General features: G+C 43.4%; 1 protein-coding gene across 1 annotated transcript in view; it reads left to right on the top strand.

Moving 5' to 3' along the window:
- sumf1 (sulfatase modifying factor 1) overlaps positions 1–15,267 on the top strand; it is a 141,010-nt gene extending 125,743 nt beyond the window's left edge. Inside the window, exon 9 of the mRNA XM_067998948.1 lies at positions 13,558–15,267. Within this exon, the coding sequence (XP_067855049.1) occupies positions 13,558–13,671 (114 nt within the window). The 3' untranslated portion in view covers positions 13,672–15,267. The remainder of the gene's footprint in view (positions 1–13,557) is intronic.
- Positions 15,268–22,165: the final 6,898 nt, after the last annotated feature.

Genomic DNA, 22,165 nt, shown 5'->3' on the forward strand with positions numbered 1-22,165 from the left:
GCCCAAAGTGGGGACAGGATTGAAATTGACTTGCAGAATCAGGACATAAAATGGAGAGAGTTGAGAAGTCTGCTCTCAGCAATCAGGAAAACTGCTGCAGTTCCATTTTGAAAACTAAGTTTCTTGACGGGTGACTGCGATTTAGGTGAATGAAGTGTGACCAGTCGGTGAGCACAGGGCTTAGTGCTAGGGGGATGCAGGAGAAGGCACTGGCCTCACCCCATTAGGATCAGCTGGTTTTCCAGTTTATTTAAACTCTTACTATCCTGAACTAGACGTAGTGTAAAAATAAACTCAGATTAAAGTCACCCAGGTGTACATAATCTAGTTTTAAAGAATACCCTGCCTTATAGTTTCAAGTGAAGTTTTAAGTAATTCCCCCTCCACTATAATTGCCTTGTCCCTAAACCTCTGCACCTCTCTACCTCTCTCCTACTTTAAGACGCTCCTTAAAATCTAACTCTTTGACTAAGCTTTTGGTCACCTGTCCTAATATCTCAGTATATGGCTCAGTATCAAATATTGTCTGAACGCCTTGGGATGTTTTTACTACATTAAAGGCGCTATATAAATGCAAGTTATTGTTGTTACTTTCTGGTTTTGAAACTTTCAGTTGCTCCATTTTGCTAAGAGTTACCCAGATGAGGATCCATGATTCAAACGGTCTTCATTAATGAATGTTCGGGGCTGTGTTCCTGTAAGGTCTGTCCTCACTAGGGTTTGCTCCTGTTCTTGACTTGATTAATGCTGTGACGTTTGTGCAGAAAAGCCTTGAGCTCACATACCAATCAGGCAGTGATATCACATTCGAGCACCACACATTCAGCGGTATTTTTAACTGTGTGAGATGCAAAAAGTATGGTCAACAGCATCAGCGTGTAGCAGCCGGGAGAGTGAAATCTTGAGGTCAAATTACACCATAGAAACCTCAAATAGAGTGGAGGCACAGAGTACACCACTCAGACAGTCCCCTACCAAATAACAGAGTCCTAATAATATATGTATGTGTGTGTGTATATATATATATATATAGAAAAGGACATTATGCACCTGTTGAACATTATATATATTATATATATTCAACAAGTGCATAAAGTACTTACACACCATGTTTGACGTGGATCCAATGAGAAACTTGAAGCTCTGTAGAGGGCTTCTAATATCTATTAAATATGTATTTGTTTTCAAATTGGTATCAAGAGACCATCACTGAACTTTATGAGAAAGCTCCAAATTCTTCTGATACCCAATATTATCCTAGATAAATACCATTTGTGCAGCTATATCATTAACTTCAACTTAAACTGTCTATTTTAATTCAGTTCCCTCAAACTGTTGGTCCCAGGAATTCTTTTTACTTCCGTCAGCAGCAATCACTTGTTACAATAAAAAGTGACAAATAAACAAAAAATTTGTTATAGATCCTGATTGTACTTTGTAACAGTTAAAAGTAGTTTGTTTTCATTACTCATTTATGGGATGTGGGTGTCGCAGGCAAGGCCAGCATTTATTGCCCATCCCTAATTGCCCTTGAGAAGGTGGTAGCGAGCCGCCTTCTTGAACCAATGCAGTCCATGTGGTTAAGGTTCTCCCACAGTGCTGTTAGGTAGGGAGTTCCAGGATTTTGACCCAGTGACGATGAAGGAACGGCGATATATTTCCAAGTCAGGATGGTGTGTGACTTGGAGGGGAACGTTTAGGTGGTGTTGTTCCCATTGGCCTGCTGCCCTTGTCCTTCTAGGTGGTAGAGGTTGCGGGTTTGGGAGGTGCTGCAGAATATACATTCCATTGAGAAATAAAAACTCCACTGAAAAGTGATCCACCCATGGCTAACTAAAGAAGTTAAGGATGGTATTAGATTATAATGATGCCAATAAGAATAGTAAGCCTGAGGATTGGGAGAGTTTTAGAAACCAGCAAAGGGCGCCCAAAAATTGATAAAAAGAGAGAAAATAGAATATGAAAGTAAACTAGCAAGAAATATAAAAATGGATTATAAGAGCTTCTACAACTATGTAAAAAAGAGTAGCAAAAGTAAACATTGGTCCCTTAGAGGCTGAGATAGGAGAAATTATAACGGGGAATCAGGAAATGGCAGATGCGTTAAACAAATATTTTTTATCTGTCTTCACAGTAGAAGACACAAAAAAATACCAGAAATAGTGGGGAACCAAGGGTCTAATGAGAGCGAGGAAGTAATTAATAACGGTAGAGAAAAAGTACTTGAGAAACTAATGGGACTAAAAGCTGATAAATCCCCTGGACCTGATGGTCTACATCCTAGGGTTCTAAAAGAGGTGGCTGCAGAGATAGTGGATGCATTGGTTATGATCTTCCAAAATTCCCTAGATTCTAGAACAGTCCTTGCGGATTGGAAGGTAGCAAATGTGACCCCGCTATTCAAGAAAGGAGGGAGAGAGAAAACAGGGAACTACAGGCCAGTTAGCCTGACATCAGTCGTTGGGAAAATTCTGGAATCCATTATTAAGGAAATGGTAAGAGGGCACTTAGAAAATCGTAATATAATTAGGCAGAGTCAACATGGTTTTATGAAAAGGGAATCGTGTTTAAGTTTTTTGAGGATGTAACAAGCAGTGTAGATAAAGAGGAACCTGTGGATGTAATATATTTAGATTTGCAAAAGGCATTCAATAAGGTGCCACATAAGAGGTCGTTACACAAGATAACGTCTCATGGGGTTTGGGGTAACATATTAGCATGGATAGAGGATTAGTTAACGGACAGAAAACAGAGAGTAGGGATAAACGGGTCATTTTCAGGTTGGCAGGCTGTAACTAGTGGGGTGCCACAAGGATCAGTGCTTGGGCCTCAGCTATTTACAATCTAAGTTAATGACTTAGATGAAGGGACCGAATGTAATGTATCCAAGTTTGCTGACGACACAAAGCTAGGTGGGAAAGTAAGCTGTGAGGAGGACACAAAGAGTCTGCAAAGGGATATAGACAGGTTAGGTGAGTAGGTAAGAAGGTGGCAGATGGAGTATAATGTGAGGAAATGTGGAGTTATTCACTTTGGTAGGAAGAATAGAAAAACAGAATATTTTTTAAATGGTGAGAAACTATTAAATGTTGGTGTTCAGAGATTTTGGGTGTCCTCGTACAAGAAATACAAAAAGTTAGCAGGAAAGTACAGCAAGCAATTAGGAAAGCAAATGGCATGTTGGCCTTTATTGCAAGGAGGTTGAAGTACAAAAGTAAGGAAATCTTACTACAATTGTACATGGCTTTGGTGAGACCTCACCTGGAGCACAGTGTACAGTTTTGGTCTCTTTATCTAAGGAAGGATATACTTGCCTTAGAGGCGGTGCAGCGACGGTTCACTAGATTAATTCCTGGGAGGAGAGGGTTGTCCTAGGAGGCGAGGTTGAGTAGAATGGGCCTATACTTTCTGGGGTTTAGAAGAATGAGAGGTGATCTAATTGAAACATGTAAGATTATGAGGGGGCTTGACAGGGTAGATGTTGAGAGGTTGAGTGGGACTTGAAATCAGAGGCAAGAGTGCTACCCCTGAGCCAAGGCTGGCAGAATGGAGTTATATTCTCTGCTCACATCCCTTCAATTGGAGGCATGTCAAAAGCTGCGCAGTTACCCAAGCATCAGCATGCTGATACATACATCAGGACATTAACACGTGTCTGTGCACAATGTGCTCTCAAATTCCCATGTATAATTTCCAGCCAGCGAATACAAATTCTTCAATTAAAAAAAGGACAGATAGTGGATTTACTTGCTGCTGCACAGTTTTTGTTTCTGAGCCATGATTTGGAGTAGTACACTGGTCTCAACTGAACTCTCACTAGTTCCAGTTATATTTGAATGGTGTTCGTTAATGTTCAATTTGCACTGAGATTGGTGACCTGAAACTAGTTAAACTGTGTTTTATGTAATGCAAAGTGCATGTTGCAGTAAATGCAGCATCTGCTGTACATCTGCCCTAAAATTTGCAGTATCTATTTGGGTCTTTTATCAAGCTCTCCATTCGGAAGAATAAGACTTCATGCCTTAGTTCCTCCTTTTTATTTTAACTTTCTGTTTACTCCAGATGTTTAAATCCTTGTCTCAGCTGAGATTCAGATAGGAGGTTGTTTTCTAGGTCTCAGTGGGTTTTCTGGGTGACGCGAAGAGACCTATGCCTCCCACCCTTACTGCACAAGACAAGGGAATGAGGGATATGATTAGTAAGTAAGGAGATGGAGTTGATCTATAAGAACATCAGAAATAGGAGCAGGAGTAGGCTACATGGCCCCTCGAGCCTGCTGTGCCATTCAGTCAGATCATGGCTGATCTTCGACCTCAACTCCACTTTCCTGCCTGATCCCCAAGTCCCTTGTTTCCCCTAGAGTCCAAAAATCTATCTATCTCAGCCTTGAATATAGTCAACGACTCAGCATCCACAGCCCTCTGGGGTAGAGAATTCCAAAGATTCACAACCCTCTAAGTGAAGAAATTCCTCCTCATCTCAGTCTTAAATGGCCGACCCCTTATCTTGAGACTACGTACCCTAGTTCTAGATTCTTCAGCCAGGGGAAACAGCCTTTCAGCATCTACCCTGTCAAGCCCTCTCAGAATTTGATATGTTTCAATGCGATCACCTCTCATTCTTCTAAACTCCAGAGAGTATAGGCCCATTCTACTCAATCTCTCCTCATAGGACAATCCTCTCATTCCAGGAATCAATCTAGTGAACTTTGTTGCACCCCCTCTAAGGCAAGTATACCCTTCCTTAGGTAAGGAGACCAAAACTGTACAATTGTGTAGGGCTTTGGTGAGACCAAAACTCCAGGTGTGGTCTCACCAAAGCCCTACACAATTGCGGCAAGATTTCCTTACTCTTGTACTCCAACCCCCTTGCAATAAAGGCCAACATACCGTTTGCTTTCCTAATTGCTTGCAGTACCTGCATGTTAACTTTCTGTGTTTTGTGTCCAAGGACACACAAATCTCCCTGAACACCAACATTTAAAAGTTTCTCACCATTTAAAAAATATTCTGTTTTTCCATTCTTCCTACCAAAGTGAATAACCTCACATTTCCCCACATTATACTCCCATCTGCCACCTTCTTGTCCACTCACCTGTCTATATCGCTTTGCAGATCTCTGTGTCTTCTTCACAGCTTACTTTCCCACCTAGCTTTGTATCATCAGCAGACTTGGATACATTACACTCAGTTCCTTCATCTTAGTCATTAATAAAGATTGTAAATAGCTGAAGCCCAAGCATTGATCCTTGCAGCACCCCACTAGTTACAGCCTGCCAACCTGAAAATGACCCGTTTATCGCTACTCTCTGTTTTCTGTCCGTTAACCAATCCTCTAGAATGCTAATATGTCACCCCCAATCCCATGAGCCCTTAACTTGTGTAACAACCGCTTTTGTGACACCTTATCATATGCCTTTTGAAAATCCAAAAAAACTACATCCACTGGTTCCCCTTTATCTATCCTGCTAGTTACATCCTCAAAAAATTCTAATAAATTTGTTAAACACAATTTCCCTTTCATAAAACCATGTTGACTCTGCCTAATCATATTATGATTTTCTAAGTGTCCTGTTACCACTTCCTTAATAATGGATTCCAGAATTTTCCCAACGACTGATGTCAGGTTAACTGGCCTGTAGTTCCCTGTTTTCTCTGTCCCTCCTTTCTTGAATAGCGGGGACACGTTTGCTACCTTCCAATCCTCTGGGAGCGTTCTAGAATCTAGGGAATTTTGGAAGATCACACCCAATGCATCCACTATCTCTGCAGCCACCTCTTTTAGAACCCTAGGATGAAGGCCATCAGGTTCAGGGGATTTATCAGCTTTTAGTCCCATTAATTTCTCCGGTACTTTTTCTTTACTAATATTAATTACTTTAAGTTCCCCACTCTTATTAGACCCTTGGTTCCCCACTATTTATGGTATGTTTTTTGTGTCTTCTGCTGTGAAGACCGATACAAAATATTTGTTTAACATCTCTGCCATTTCCTCATTCCCCATTATAATTTCACCTGTCTCAGCCTCTAAAGGACCCATGTTTACTTTCGCTATTTTCTTCCTTTTTACATACTTGTAGAAGCTCTTACAATCTGTTTTTATATTTCTTGCGAGTTTACTCTCATTCTATTTTTCTCCCTCTTTATCAATTTTTTGGTCATCCTTTGTTGGTTTCTAAAACTCTCCCAATCCTCAGAGACTTGATCACGTAATTTAAACGTTAAACCGTGGCCCATCTGCCCTCGTGAACGTAAAAGATCCCATTGGACTATTCGAAGAAGAACAGCGAGTTCTCCCTGGTGTCCAGGCCAATATTTATTCCTCAACCAACATTACTAAAACAGATTATCTGGTCATTATCTCATTGCTGTTTGAGGGAGCTTGCTGTGTGAATATTGGCTGCCGCACTTCCTACAATACAACAGAGACTACACTTCAAAAATACTTCAGCCTTTGACACGGTTGACCACACCATCCTCCTCCAACACCTCTCCTCCGTCGTCCAGCAGGGTGGGACTGCGTTTGCCTGGTTCCATTCTTATCTATCCAGTCGTAGCCAGAGAATCACCTTCAGTGCTTCTCTTCCTGCTCCTGCACTGTTACCTTTGGAGTACCCCAAGGATCTGTGCTTGGCCCGCTCCTATTTCTCATCTACATACTGGCCATCATCCAAAACACGATGTCAGATTCCACATGTACGCTGATGACACCAGTTTTACCTCATAACCACCTCCCTCGACCCCTTCACTGTCTCTCATTTGTCACATTGCATGTCCGACTGGATGAGCAAAAATTTCCTCCAGCCAAATATTTGGATGACCGAAGCCATTATCTTTGGTGCCCGCCACAAACTCCGTTCCCTAGCCACCATCTCTCTCCCTGGCCACTGTCTGAGGCTCAACCAGACTATTCGGAACCTTGGCATCCTATTTGACCCTGAGGTAGCATAGTGGTTATGTTACTAGACTAGTAATCCAGAGGCCCGGACTAATAATCCGGAGTCATGAGTTCAAATCCCGCCACGCCAGCTGGTGAATTTAAATTTGATTAATTAAATTTCAATTAATTAAGTAAAATCTGGAATTAAAATACTATTATCAGTAATGGTGTCCATGAAACTACCGGATTGTGATAAAAACCCATCTGGTTCACTAATGCCCTTTAGGGAAGGAAACCTGCTATCCTAACCTGGTCTGGCCTATATGTGACTCCAGACCCACAGCAATGTGGTTGATTCTTAATTGCCCTCTGAAATGGCCTAGCAAGCCACTCAGTTGTAAAATCTCGCTAAAAAAAAGTCAGAATAAGAATAAAACCGGATGGACCACCCGGCATCAGACCACTAGGCACCGGACACGACAAAGGCAAAACAAGCCCAGTCGACCCTGCAAAGTCCTCCTCACGAACATCTGGGGACTTGTGCCAAAATTGGTGAGAGCTGGCCCACAGACTAGTCAAGCAACAGCCTGAGATAACCATACTCACAGAATCATACCTTTCAGCCAACGTCCCAGACTCTTCCATCACCATCCCTGGGTGTGTCCTGTCCCACCGGCAGGACAGACCGACCAGAGGTGGCGGTACAGTGAGAAACAGTCAGGAGGGAGTGGCCCTGGGAGTCCTCACCATTGACTCTGGACTCCATGAAATCTCATGGCATCAGGTCAAACATGGGCAAGGCAACCTCCTGCTGATTACCACCTACTGCCCTCCCTCAGCTGATGAATCAGTCCTCCTCCATGTTGAACACCACTTGGAGGAAGCACTGAAGGTAGCAAGGGCACAGAATGTACTCCAGGTGGGGGACTTCAATGCCCATCACCAAGAGTGGCTTGGTAGCACCACTGCTGGCCGAGTCCTGAAGGACATAGCTGCCAGACTGGGCCTGTGGCAGGTGGTGAGCAAACCAACACGAGGGAAAAACCTACTTGACCTCGGCCTCACCAATCTACCTGTCGCAAATGCATCTGTCCATGACAGTATTGGTAGGAGTGACCACTGCACAGTCCTCGTGGAGACGAAGTCCCCTCTTCACACTGAGGACACTATCCAACATGTTGTGTGGCACTACCACCGTGCTCAATGGGATAGATTCTGGACGGATCTAGCAGCTCAAAAGTGGGCTTCCATGAGGCGCTGTGGGCCATCAGCAGCAGCAGAATTGTATTCCGGCACAATCTGTAACCTCATGGCCCGGCATATTCCTCACTCTACCATTACCAACAAGCCAGGGAATCAGCCCTGGTTCAATGAGGAGTGTTGAAGAGCATCCCAGGAGCAGCACCAGGCGTACCTAAAAATGAGGTGCCAACCTGCTGAAGCTAGAACTCAGGACTACATGCATGCTAAACAGCGGAAGCAACATGCTATTGACACAGCTAAGCGATTCCACAACCAATGGATCAGATCAAATCTCTGCAGTCCTGCCACATCCAGTCATGAATGGTGGTGGACAATTAAATAACTAACGGGAGGAGGAGGAGGCTCTGTAAACATCCCCATCCTCAATGATGGCGGAGTCCAGCACGTGAGTGCAAAAGACAAGGCTGAAGCGTTTGCCAACATCTTCAGCCAGAAGTGCCGAGTGGATGATCCATCTCGGCCTCCTCCTGATATCCCCACCATCACAGAAACCAGTCTTCAGCCAATTCGATTCAATATCAAGAAACGGCTGAGTGCACTGGATACAGCAAAGGCTATGGGCCCTGACAACATCCCAGCTATAGTGCTGAAGACTTGTGCTCCAGAACTAGCTGCGCCTCTAGCCAAGCTGTTCCAGTACAGCTACAACACTGGCATGTACCCGACAATGTGGAAAATTGCCCAGATATGTCCTGTCCACAAAAAGCAGGACAAATCCAATCTGGCCAATTACCGCCCCATCAGTCTACTCTCAATCATCAGCAAAGTGATGGAAGGTGTCGTTGACAGTGCTATCAAGCGGCACTTACTCACCAATAACCTGCTCACCGATGCTCAGTTTGGGTTCCGCCAGGACCACTCGGCTCCAGACCTCATTACAGCCTTGGTCTAAACATGGACAAATCAGCTGAATTCCAGAGATGAGGTGAGAGTGACTGCCCTTGACATCAAGGCAGCATTTGACCGAGTGTGGCACCAAGGAGCCCTAGTAAAATTGAAGTCAATGGGAATCAGGGGGAAAACTCCCCAGTGGCTGGAGTCATACCTAGCACAAAGGAAGATGGTCGTGGTTGTTGGAGGCCAATCATCACAGCCCCAGGACATTGCTGCAGGAATTGCTCAGGGCAGTGTCCTAGGCCCAACCATCTTCAGCTGCTTCATCAATGACCTTCCCTCCATCATAAGGTCAGAAATGGGGATGTTCGCTGATGATTGCACAGTGTTCAGTTCCATTCACAACCCCTCAAATAATGAAGCAGTCCGAGCCCACATGCAGCAAGACCTGTGGGCTGATGAGTGGCAAGTAACATTCGCGCCAGACAAGTGCCAGGCAATGACCATCTCCAACAAGAGAGAGTCTAATCACCTCCCCTTGACATTTGACGACATTACCATTGCCGAATCCCCCACCATCAACATCCTGGGGGTCACCATTGACAGAAACTTAACTGGACCAGCCATATAAATACTGTGGCTACAAGAGCAAGTCAGAGGCTGGGTATTCTGCGGCGAGTAACCCACCTCCTGACTCCGCAAAGCCTTTCCACCATCTACAAGACACAAATCAGGAGTGTGATGGAATACTCTCCACTTGCCTGGATGAATGCTGCTCCAACAACACTCAAGAAGCTCGACACCATCCAGGACAAAGCAGCCCACTTGATTTGCACCCCATCCAGAACCCTAAACATTCACTCCCTTCACCACCACGCACCGTGGCTGCAGTGTGTACCATCGACAGGATGCACTGCAGCAACTCGCCAAGGCTTCTTCGAAAGCACCTCCCAAACCTGCGACCTCTACCACCTAGAAGGACAAGGGCAGCAGGCACATGGGAACAACACCACCTGCACGTTCCCCTCCAAGTCACTCACCATCCCGATTTGGAAATATATCGCCGTTCCTTCATCGTCGCTGGGTCAAAATCCTGGAACTCCTTCCATCAGCACTGTGGGAGAACCTTCACCACACGGACTGCAGCAGTTCAAGAAGGCGGCTCACCACCACCTTCTCAAGGGCAATTAGGGATGGGCAATAAATGCTGGCCTCGCCAGTGACGCCCACATCCCGTGAACAAATTTTTTTTAAAATCCGCTCCATCACCAAGACCACCTACTTCCACCTCGGTAACATCGCCCATCTCCGCCCCTGCCTCAGCTAATCTGCTGCTGAAACCCTCATCCATGCCTTTGTTATCCCCAGACTGGACTATTTCTATGCTCTCCTGGCTGGCCTCCCTTCTTCCACCTGCCATAAACTTGAGCTCATCCAAAACTCTGCTGCCCGTTACCTAACTCACACCAAGTCCCGTTCTCCCATCACCCTTATGCTCTCTGACCTACATTGGGTCCCGCTCCGGGAACACCTCGATTTTAAAATTCTTATCCTTGTTTTCAAATCCCTCCACGGCCTCGCCCCCCTCCCCTATCTCAGTAACCTCCTCCAGCTCTGCAGCACTCCGAGATCTCTGCGCTCCTTCAATTCTTGCCTCTTGTGCATCCCTCCGCCAATGGTGGCCCTAAGCTCTGGAATTCCCTCCCTAAACCTCTCCGCCTCTCTCTCCTCCTTTAAGACGCTCCTTAAAACCTACCTCTTTGACCAAGCTTTTGGTCACCTGTCCTTATATCTCCTTATGTGGCTTGATGTCAAATTTTGTTTGATAACGCTCCTATGAAGTGCCTTGGGACACTTTATTATGTTAAAGGTGCTATATAAATGCAAGTTGTTGTTGTTCATTGACTGCAAACACTTTAGGCTGTCCCGAGGTCATGAAAGGCGCTATATAAATGCAAGTTCTTTCTTCTTTCAGCCTGTTCACTAAAACTGATACCAATACCAAACCAGTTCCTATCTATAATATATCTGAAGAATTTAACTGTTCTGTTACGAGGTCAATGAAAAAATAGAAAGTAGGCCAGACTTAAACAAATGAATGTTTAAGTCATAAGCGGATTATTTCTTTTTTCAATCTACGAATTTAGCAAATGCTTGGAAAAATTAATCAGTGCCAATTTTCTGGGGAATTTGATGTCAAATTAGCACAATGAGGAATTCTAACAGCGAGGTAAGCATTATTAATGATGCTCTCATTTTCCAGCAATCACCATGGTGCTGTTAGCGTGCAGTGAAGAGTGTTGCTGTTGGCTTTGGGCTTTGACCAAAAAAAAAGCAACAGTGAAGTTTGCGTTTGTCTGAAACGTACCACAGCAGTCCAGCTTTAGATGGGGGAAGTCTATTTCTGGCCTTAATGTGATAAGGGCCTGAGTAGGAAAAACTGACAGGAAACCAAGTGTCAGCTGTGAAAAGGAGACATCGTTGCTAGGTGCTGTTTCTATGCTCAACTGTTTAAATTAAATTTAAAACAATTGGTCATTTGGATTCGTTCCATTATTTAACTGTCTTCTGACATTATTTAGCAAGCCTTTGGCCTGCTTACATCTGGCTGCCATGGCAACCAGTAGTGTCTTTCTGCTGTAATTGGTGAATGTAAGGAAATATTGTGGTCTTTGCTTATGTAGGTCAGTTCAATACTGGAAAAGTGATGCTTTTCATTTTAACATAGTATTAGCTACAAATAGAATAAGTGTTTAAAAAAAAAGTGCAAGAATTTTGTTCTAAAAACAGCTGTAGGTTTGCGATTCTTTTTGGAGGCAGTGATGGGGTTTAACCCTTTAAAGACCACAATAATGGAGAATCAGAAACCTCGATATTCTCCACGTTGCACCATTAACGTATGTGTACAAAGGACGGTCTGAAACTGACAATGAGCCCTGGTTTGGGGGGGGTTTGAGATTTCTAGCTCTTTGATACTTCAGTAATCTAAAATTATTTTAAATGATAGAATAGATTGTAAATTTCTCATTTCCCAATTTTTTTTTACTTTTTTGGTTGCCACTTTGATAACTGTCAAAATGTAATTGCCTGTTGTGGGCCATTTATTGATTATTGTTTTATTTTTAATAACTGGCCCACCAACTGCAACACATTCTCCAGAACATTTCCGGTTAAGGGCAGACAGAAGGGAGGAGAGGGATAAAGTGCTTCTATCCTGTATGTTTTGGTGAATAAAATGAGCATGAATTGAAGAATTATGGAAAATGCATTACCTCGATTAAATTAGGATACGTTTCTATATATAGAATTGAAGTTGTCAGTTGATATTTTGCCTTGTTCTTTAATTGAATTTGGAGTTTGTTGTGCTCTGAACACTGATAACTAGACAAAGAATTGTTCTTTCAAAATCCCAGTCAGTCTCCACAATCGACGACATGCTACTAAAATTATATTCTCAGAAGTCCCACATTTCAATGCGACAATCACAATTTTCAGGCCTCTGCATTAGATAAATGGTACAATTTTAAAGGCTCAGGAACGGAGAGACCTGATAGTTCACATACCCAAATCTTCGAAGGTGGCAGGACAAGTTGATAAAGCTGTTTAAAACCATATGGGATCCTTGGTTGTATAAATAGTGGCATAGAATACAAAAGCAAGAAAGTTATGCTAAACCTTTATAAATCACTGGTTAGGTCTCAGATAGAGTATTGTGTCCAATTCTGGGCACCACACTGAAGGATGACGAGGCCTCGGAGTGGGTGCAGCAAAGATTTACTAGAATGGTACCAGGGATGAGGGACTTCAGTTATGTGGAGCGACTGGAGAAGTTGGGGTTGTTCTCAATAGAGCAGAGAAGCTTAAGGGAAGGTTTAATAGAGGTGTTCAAAATTATATGGGGTTTTGATAGTGTAAATAAGGAGAAACTGTTTCTAGTGGCAAAAGGGTCAGTAACCAGAGGACACAGATTTAAAATAATTGGCAAATGGACCAGAGGGGAGATGAGAATTTATTTTACGCAGCGAGTTGTTATGATCTGGAATGCACTGCCTGAAAAGGCGGTGGTAGCAGATTCAAACGGGAATTGGATATATATCTGAAAAGGAAAACATTTGTAGGGCTGTGGGGTAAGAGCAGGGAAGTGGGACTAATTGGATAGCTCTTTCAAAGAGCCAGCACACCTGACGTTTCAAGTGCTGCAAGAGAACCAGCTTCTCAAAATGGCATGAAATACTTGAGATTGTACATAACAATCCTCCCTTTGTTTGCTAATTAACACTCCAAATTACGATGATAATTAATCAGGTTTCAGACACCTGGCTTATTGTTGCGACAAAAAGCTGAATTTAACATTACAGTAATACTATAAACTTTAAAATCAGTTCAGGCGATTAAGACAACAAAAATCAAAATTGTTACTATACACATTCGCACAGTTTAGTTAGTGGGTCAATACTTACCATGAAAAAATAGGAAATCTCCTATTTTTCATTAAAAGAGGAGGGGATGGGAGGAGTCTGATAGTGCACACTGAATCAATAGTTGTACTTGTCCATCTCTAACTTTCAGATATATTTTTAGTCCTATTGCTATAGATACCGCTGTGCTGCTCGCAGTCAGAACACGCCCGACAGCTCTGCCTCCAACCTGGGTTTCCGCTGTGCTGCTGATGTTCTGCCAGGTTACCTGAGATGAAACTAGGCGAGCGGGATCCTGGAGAGAGTCCTCAGGAACCCAAGGATCAAACTAAAGTACTAGCCCAGACAAATGGAAAGAAGCTGAATACGTGTCAAAGAGTGAACTCACCCTTACAGCAGTCGGCAACTGGAGCTTACTGGACTTCACCAATAAGTGACTGATTTCTGGGATCTTGCTGATCAAATGGTGTGAATTTAAAGGTACAGTACAGAGACCTTGAAAAGTTTGTCCCTTTCACCAGCTTCAGTTGACACATTGGGACTCACTTAAGCAAGATTCTGTCTTTGTTAATGTTAAAATCATATCAATCCTCTTGCACAAAAACATGACCATACACTGTAAAATGAAGTAGCACAGTAAGGTTATGTCCAAAGCATTTTTAAACCAAATGTTCAATTGATGGCCATATAAAACCAAATTCTCTGCTCCTAATCCCACACTGACAGTGAATGGCCCAGTGGAGATTTGTTGGTTTTCTCAACCATTTTAAAATGTAATTAAAATAAAAGGTACGTTCTACATCACACAAGATCGGATCAAAAGTAGTGGATGAAGATGGGGCTGAATTGCATGGCACACAGACCATTTTTACAGTATGTAAGAAAGAAAGAAATAATGCATTTCTTTAGCACCTTTAACACTCTTAGCATGTCTCAAAGTACTTTACAGACAATGAAGTACTTTTGAAGTGTAGTCACCATTGTAATGTAGGGAAACACGTAAGCCCATTTGCGCACAACAAGGCCCCACAAACAGAAATTAGATAAATTACCTGATAATCTGTTTTGGTTGAGGGATAAATAGTAGGAGAACTCTGCTGCTCTTCTTTGAATAGTGTCATGGGATCGTTTACACCCACCAGAGCGGAGCCTCAGTTTAAAGTCTCATTTGAGGGTCTGCACCCCCAACCATGCAGCACTCCCTCAGTACTGCATTGAAATGTCAGCCTGGATTATGCGCTCAAGTCTCTGGAGTAGGGCTCGCACCCACGACCTTCTGACTCAGAGGCGAGAATGCGACCACTGAGCCGAGTCTGATACTTGGCAAGGTGCTATGGAGCTGCAGGTACTTATGGAACCAGACCCCAGCATAGTTCAGCACCCGCAGAAGAGAAGGGGAAAAAACTGGGGAGAAAAATGTCTTTGGAAGGTGGGTAGGGCATGGTTTAAAAATCAGGCTTGAAGTTGCAACCAATCAAGTGGGTTACAAGTTAGTTGTTCATCTTAAACCAAAATGAGAATGGCGTATACTCTAATGAGTCTGTCATATGACTTCACTGTTGGCATTTGATGAACAGAAGCTGAGGTGGCTGCCACTAGATGTCTTTAATATTCTTCATAAATGGTTCTGTATTGATATTGGAATTTACAGTGTGAACTAGGAGCATCAGAAAGTGGGGTCTGTGGACACAGACACAAATACTGTTAATACTACAATAGAGAATGCCTAGTGTGGTCAAATACTGGCATCTATCATTACTCTCATTTCTATTTAATCTGATATAAAAACTTATCATTGACACATCCATGTGTTTGTATGTGAATGTGCAACTGGGTTTGATAACATTGAAGATAAATGACTAATTTTACAAGATCATTGCGTCTGTGTCTTCATTCTGAAATCATGTTTGAACTTCTTGTTCCTCAACATCTCAGCCAGGAGAATAATTTTCAAGATTAGCCTCCCTCTGTTGGATATATATATCTGTAATTCCATGATATACTCTTACAAACTGTATGTTAAAAATATTACATCTGCTTGCACTTCCTGTCGACTGTTTCCATTATAAATTCCTATGTCTACATTTATAATGTCACGCTTTAATTGCACGCTCCCACCAGTGGCAGCGCTGTACTGCCTCAGTTTTGTCTCCCATTTCCTCAGCCTCTACTACCGAGAAACTCCCACACTTCAACCAACTCTATTTCTCTGCTTCCCAAAATTGTATGTTTTACCATTTAACTATAAACAACAACTTGCATTTATATAACGCCTTTAGTGTAGTAAAACGCCCCAAGGCGCTTCACAGGAGCGTAGTCAGACAAAAATTGACACTGAGCCAAAGAAGGAGACATTAGGACAGGTGACCAAAAGGTTGGTCAAAGAGGTAGGTTTTAAGGAGCACCTTAAAGGAGGAGAGCTTAATAAATAATAAACAAAATAATAAAAATTCCAGAGCTTAATAAATAATGAACAAAAATAAAACAAAGTATTGTATAAAAAGAACAGAATGTATGACTTCAAAATAATGTTCGAATTACATCTGCATACCGTGGTCCAATTATCTCCTCCACTCTAACCCCATTTCCCCTGAAGACTGCAATCGGTCTTGATTCCTCGTGTATTATGACACGGAGGAATCGACAAGTCTGCAGTGCATATTTCTGTTTTGCTTGATCTGAATGACTATTTTTATTAGAGCACTGAGTGCTGGTGACCTGATAGGGGAGGCTGACTCACAACAGCAGCAACCGAATCATTAAAAGCAGCTCCCAGTGTGTTGTTAATTCAGTGCCTTCACACAGTTGGGGCTCAGCAACTCCTCCAAACCGCAGCACTAACAGTTTAAACAAAAGTACTACAGAAATAAATAAAGGGATGTTAAAGTTGATAATTGTTTAGAATTTGATTTGCTACAGAAGGGGGTCACTGAAGGTGACAGTAGCTCATTAAAATCAGCTATCTCCCTGGCAGGTAAGAATTACTCTGAAGAGTTCCTCGGTATTTGTGGCTTCTGGTTGACTATAAACGCATGTTTGTTCTTCAGTGCCCTTGTCTCATTTATGGAAATATAGTTTTGCAACTGAACGTCCCCTGCAGAACTGGCTCATTCTGCACATAGGGTTTTCACAGAAACATTGCTGTGCTATGGTGCCGCAGTGTTGTGTCCCAGAGTATGTTACACAACCCCAAAGGGGATGAAAATAAGTACAGACTTGCATTTATATAGTGCCTTTCATGACCTCAGGATTTCCCAAAGCACTTTACAACCAATGAAGTACTAGCAGCCAATTTGCACACAGTAAACAGCAATGAGCTAATGACCAGAAAATCTGTTTTAGGTGTTGGTTGAGGGATAAATGTTGGCCAGGACACCAGATAATACACCAGGATCTTTTACATCCACCTGTGAGGGTAGACGGGGGCCTCGGTTCAATGTGTCATTTGAAAGACAACACCTCCAACAGTGCAGCTCTCCCTTAGTACAGCACTGACATGTCAGGCTAGTTTTTATGTTCAAGTCTCTGGAGGGGGACTTGAACCCACAACCTTCACATGCTGAGGCAAGACTGCTACCACTGAGCCACAGTTGACACATAGCTTACTTCTGGGAGCAATGTCACACCAGCCAGCATTCACCATATGGTGCAAACAAGTATCTGCAAGCACTTCACTCTGTGGCAGTAAACGGAAGCAAGGCAAGGAGCAGCCTGACATCCAGAGCACACAACAGTGTTAAACACCCTGCTATAATTCATTGCAGAACGGTTGCGCTCACTTCATGTCTATCACAGAAAAAAATTCAAATGGAAATGATTCCTATTGTGTTCAAAACCTGGAAACTAGAGATCTACCCTCTGGACGTGGTAAATACTCAACTGGAGGAGGGCTCATTTCAGTGAATTGAAAAGGGATCCTGCCCTGGTGGATTGGAATCAAAGATTGGCAGGTAAAACAATAAATGAGCAAGGGAGGCTTTCAAAGAGGAGATAGCTCAGGTACAGACACATTTCCACATGGGGAAAGGAAGGGCATCCAAAGGTAGAGCTCCCTGGACGACTAATGGTATACAGAATGGTATAATGAAACAGAAAAAGGAGGATTATGATAAATGTCAGGTTCATAATACAGTAGAGAACCAGGCTGAATACAGAAATTGCAGAAGAAAACTGAAAAAGGAAATAAGAGAGACAAAGAGAATGTATGACAATAGATTAGCGGGTAACATAAAAGGGAACACTAAAGTCTTTTATAAACAGATAAATAGTAAAAGGATAGTCAAAAGAAGGGTGGGGCTGATTAGGGACCAATAAAAGAGATCTTCTTATGAAAGCAGAGGGCATAGCTAAGGTACGGAATGAGTATTTTGCATCCGTCTTCACAAAAGAAGAGGATGCTGCCAATGTCACAGTAAAGGAGGAAGAAGTAGAGAAATTGGATAGGATAAAAATAGATGAGGAGGTACTTAAAAGGTTGGCAGTACTCAAAGTAGAAAAGTCACCCAATCCGGATGGGATGCATCCTAGGTTACTGAGGGAAGTAAGGGTGGAAATTGCGGAGGCTCTAGCCACAATCTTCCAATCCTCCTTAGACACGCGAGTGGTGCCAGAGGACTGAAGGGTTGAAAATGTTACACCCCTGTTCAAAAAAGGGGAGAAGGTTAAACCAGGTAAATACAGGCCAGTTAGCCTAACGTCGATGGTGGGGAAACTTTTGGGGACAATAATCAGGGACAAAATTAACTGTCACTTGGAAAAACATGGGTTAATCAATGACAGGCAGCATGGATTTGTTAAACGCAAATGGTGTTTGACTAACTTGAAGAGGTAATTGTAAACAATTTTACAACACCAAGTTATAGTCCAGCAATTTTATTTTAAATTCACAAGCTTTCGGAGGCTTCCTCCTTCGTCAGGTAAATGTTCAGGAGCTCCTTGAAGTCTACGCATTTATACATCACAGAACAATACATGGTGTTTACAGACTGCCCCTGCAACTGCCCGTTGCCAAGGCAATCACCGTGTTCAGACAGAGAGGTGTCACCTGCAGAACCCCCAAATACACATTCAACAAAAAAACAAACAGGAAAAAAAACCAGAGAGAGGCAGAAACATCCGGAAGGCAGAGAAAGCCAGCAAATGACCCATTATATTAAAAACAGATAACATTTGTTCACTGGTGGGGTAACGTGTAGCGTGACATGAACCCAAGATCCCGGTTGAGGCCGTCCTCATGGGTGCGGAACTTGGCTATCAATTTCTGCTCGACGATTTTGCGTTGTCGTGTGTCTCGAAGGCCGCCTTGGAGTACGCTTACCCGAAGGTCGGTGGATGAATGTCCATGACTGCTGAAGTGTTCCCCGACTGGGAGGGAACCCTCCTGTTTGGCGATTGTTGCGCGGTGTCCGTTCATCCGTTGTCGCAGCGTCTGCATGGTCTCGCCAATGTACCATGCTCTGGGGCATCCTTTCCTGCAACGTATGAGGTAGACAACGTTGGCCGAGTCACAGGAGTATGAACCATGCACCTGGTGGGTGGTGTCCTCTCGTGTGATGGTGGTATCTGTGTCGATCATCGACACAGATACCACCATCACACGAGAGGACACCACCCACCAGGTGCATGGTTCATACTCCTGTGACTCGGCCAACGTTGTCTACCTCATACGTTGCAGGAAAGGATGCCCCAGAGCATGGTACATTGGCGAGACCATGCAGACGCTGCGACAACGGATGAACGGACACCGCGCAACAATCGCCAAACAGGAGGGTTCCCTCCCAGTCGGGGAACACTTCAGCAGTCATGGACATTCATCCACCGACCTTCGGGTAAGCGTACTCCAAGGCGGCCTTCGAGACACACGACAACGCAAAATCGTCGAGCAGAAATTGATAGCCAAGTTCCGCACCCATGAGGACGGCCTCAACCGGGATCTTGGGTTCATGTCACGCTACACGTTACCCCACCAGTGAACAAATGTTATCTGTTTTTAATATAATGGGTCATTTGCTGGCTTTCTCTGCCTTCCGGATGTTTCTGCCTCTCTCTGTTTTTTTTTCCTGTTTGTTTTTTTGTTGAATGTGTATTCGGGGGTTCTGCAGGTGACACCTCTCTGTCTGAACACGGTGATTGCCTTGGCAACGGGCAGTTGCAGGGGCAGTCTGTAAACACCATGTATTGTTCTGTGATGTATAAATGCGTAGACTTCAAGGAGCTCCTGAACATTTACCTGACGAAGGAGGAAGCCTCCGAAAGCTTGTGAATTTAAAATAAAATTGCTGGACTATAACTTGGTGTTGTAAAATTGTTTACAATTGTCAACCCCAGTCCATCACCGGCATCTCCACATCTTGAAGAGGTAATGGAGAGGGTTGATGAGGGTAGTGCGATTGATGTTGTGTATATGGACTTTCAAAAGGCATTTGATAAAGCACCACATAATAGACTTGTTAAAATTGAAGCTCATGGGATTACAGGGACAGTGGCAGTGTGGATATGAAATTGGCTGATGGACAGAAAGCAGAGAGTAGTGGTGAATGGTTGTTTTTCAGACTGGAGGGAAGTATACAGTGGAGATTTAAGGTAATTGGCAAAAGAGCCAGAGGTGAAATTAGGACAATTTTTTTTACACAGCGAGTTGCATTGATCTGGAATGCACTGCCTGAGAGGGTGGCGGAAACAGATTCAATAGTTACTTTCGAAAGGAAATTGGATAAATACTTGAAGGGGAGAAAATTTACAGGGCTTTGGGGAAAGAGCAGAGGAGTGGGACTAATTGGATTGCTCTTTCATGGAGCCGGCACCGGCACGATGGGCCGAATGAGATTCTGTGCGATAACATCCTATGATTCTTTGAAGTAATTTTACTGAAACCTGTCCATTAAACAGTGCCTTTGTTTTAAGAATGAATCCTCCTCCAGTAGCTCAGTAAGTGCACCACATGATGCGGTACTGAGTCACACACACACACTAGGAAAGTCCCAGGTCTGATCCCTGATTTGTGCTGCGTTGGCTGATCGAGGTGGGACAACAGCACAGCACATGCTACAGTTGACCTCAGCACCCTGAGCTAAAGAGGTCAATAATGGGTTAGGGCATCCGGTCCTGCTTACCATCCAGCGACCCTGCTGGAAAGTGCGGGTACGTAAAAAGACTAAAGGAGGCTCGGCTGCCATACACTCCCCCAGTTGAATAGTTTGCCAAACCTCTCAAACCGGGCTTAGTCTGGGGCTCGAAGAATGCCTTTTAGGCGAAGTACTGGACGGCTGCCAGCAAGAAAGAGCCGCTTCAGGGAAGGAGAAAAGGCAAGAGAATTAGAAGGAAGAAGCCCTGTATTGGGAGTGGGGAGGAAACAGATTACAGGCACTGCATTTTCTCTAAATAGAATTTATTATCTTGATAAGCTCTGTGAATAAGTGGAGGATGGTGAAGCTGGCAGTTCCATAAATACTAAAATTGCCTTGAGATCTACAAATGATCTAATTAAGGAAGATGTGTTACTGGACTACTTTCACAAGTGAGAAAGCACATCAGTACCCCTTCGGACGACACACTGGTCTACTTATTTCATGGGTTTTTAAAGCCTTTATTTTACATTTTATTCCTTTCCTCTTTGCTGTTTAGGTTTTCCCCAACTGAGAGCAGTGAGTGCCTTCTCCCCAAGCCCCTACTGACGCTACTCTATAAATGTTGGTTAGGAGATGCAGCTCTGTGTTGAGCAATGGCTAACTGTGCTATGAATTACAACTACCAAACCACCCAGCACAGTATCTAGGAGTCAGCTAGAATCCTCAAATGACTGAGGCCATTCCAAAATTATATCCAGTTTCTTTCTGGAATGTGCCAACAAATTGTCTCGAACTGGTATGGATAACAGTTTTAATGGCTGGCTCATTCCCTTTGGGCGAGTTCATGAAAATCCCTCACCCTCCCTTTGATTCAGCAGATCTAGGCCTTTTTTTCTTTTGGAAGTCTGGTCAGAAAAGTATGCTGAACCTTTGGGAATGAACCCTTAAGAGTCCTGAACCTGACTTTAGGTCAAAACCATTTTGTAACTTAAACCAAAAAATGATGAGATGTGATGCCCATTTTGACTGGGCTTAAGGGAAGCTTCAAGTGTGCTGGAGCTCTTAAAGGGGCAGAGGCTTTTTTTTAATGAAACTGTCTTTCTCAATATTTCATTGGGTTTTTAGTATTGCACTGTTTTAGAATAATTTTTTTAAACCATCTTTTGATTTTAAAAAATGAATTTTTTGAACTTTCCAGAATAATTTTTATTTTGTCATAACGGCGGGTAGTTTATTAGATAGGCTGAAAAGAAATAGCCAGAAAGCAATTGCAGGGCTTCAGTAAGGAATTGATGGGGGGGGGGAAGGGCACATGAAAAGGAGCTCTTCCACGATCATTTGCAGGAACTCAGGGAGCTACAGAGTCCTGTGGCCATCGCAGAGTCAAGTTAAACATCAATGACGGAGGTTGGTTTCGATGTGCCCCAATACATGGTTGAAGGTTCATGGTTGAAATGGTACAAAATTAAAGAAGGAAGCCAGGGAGATCAAGAGCGAGCGTTGCCCGATTGCCTACACCCACTAAGATGCCACCAACCTTTTCTGCAGGGTCTGAGACACCGGGGCTACCATGCAGCAGCGGGCTGGCACAGGCTGAACAGTAATGGTCAACTGGGGCCTGAAACTTGGCTGCATCTCCTTGCAGGCATGCGGCAGTGCTGACCTATGGGGTTGGTACAGTGGAGTGGCACAGAGAGCAACCCC

Source organism: Heptranchias perlo, chromosome 17, assembly GCF_035084215.1.
Source record: "Heptranchias perlo isolate sHepPer1 chromosome 17, sHepPer1.hap1, whole genome shotgun sequence".
NCBI classification, from domain to species: Eukaryota; Metazoa; Chordata; class Chondrichthyes; order Hexanchiformes; family Hexanchidae; genus Heptranchias; species Heptranchias perlo.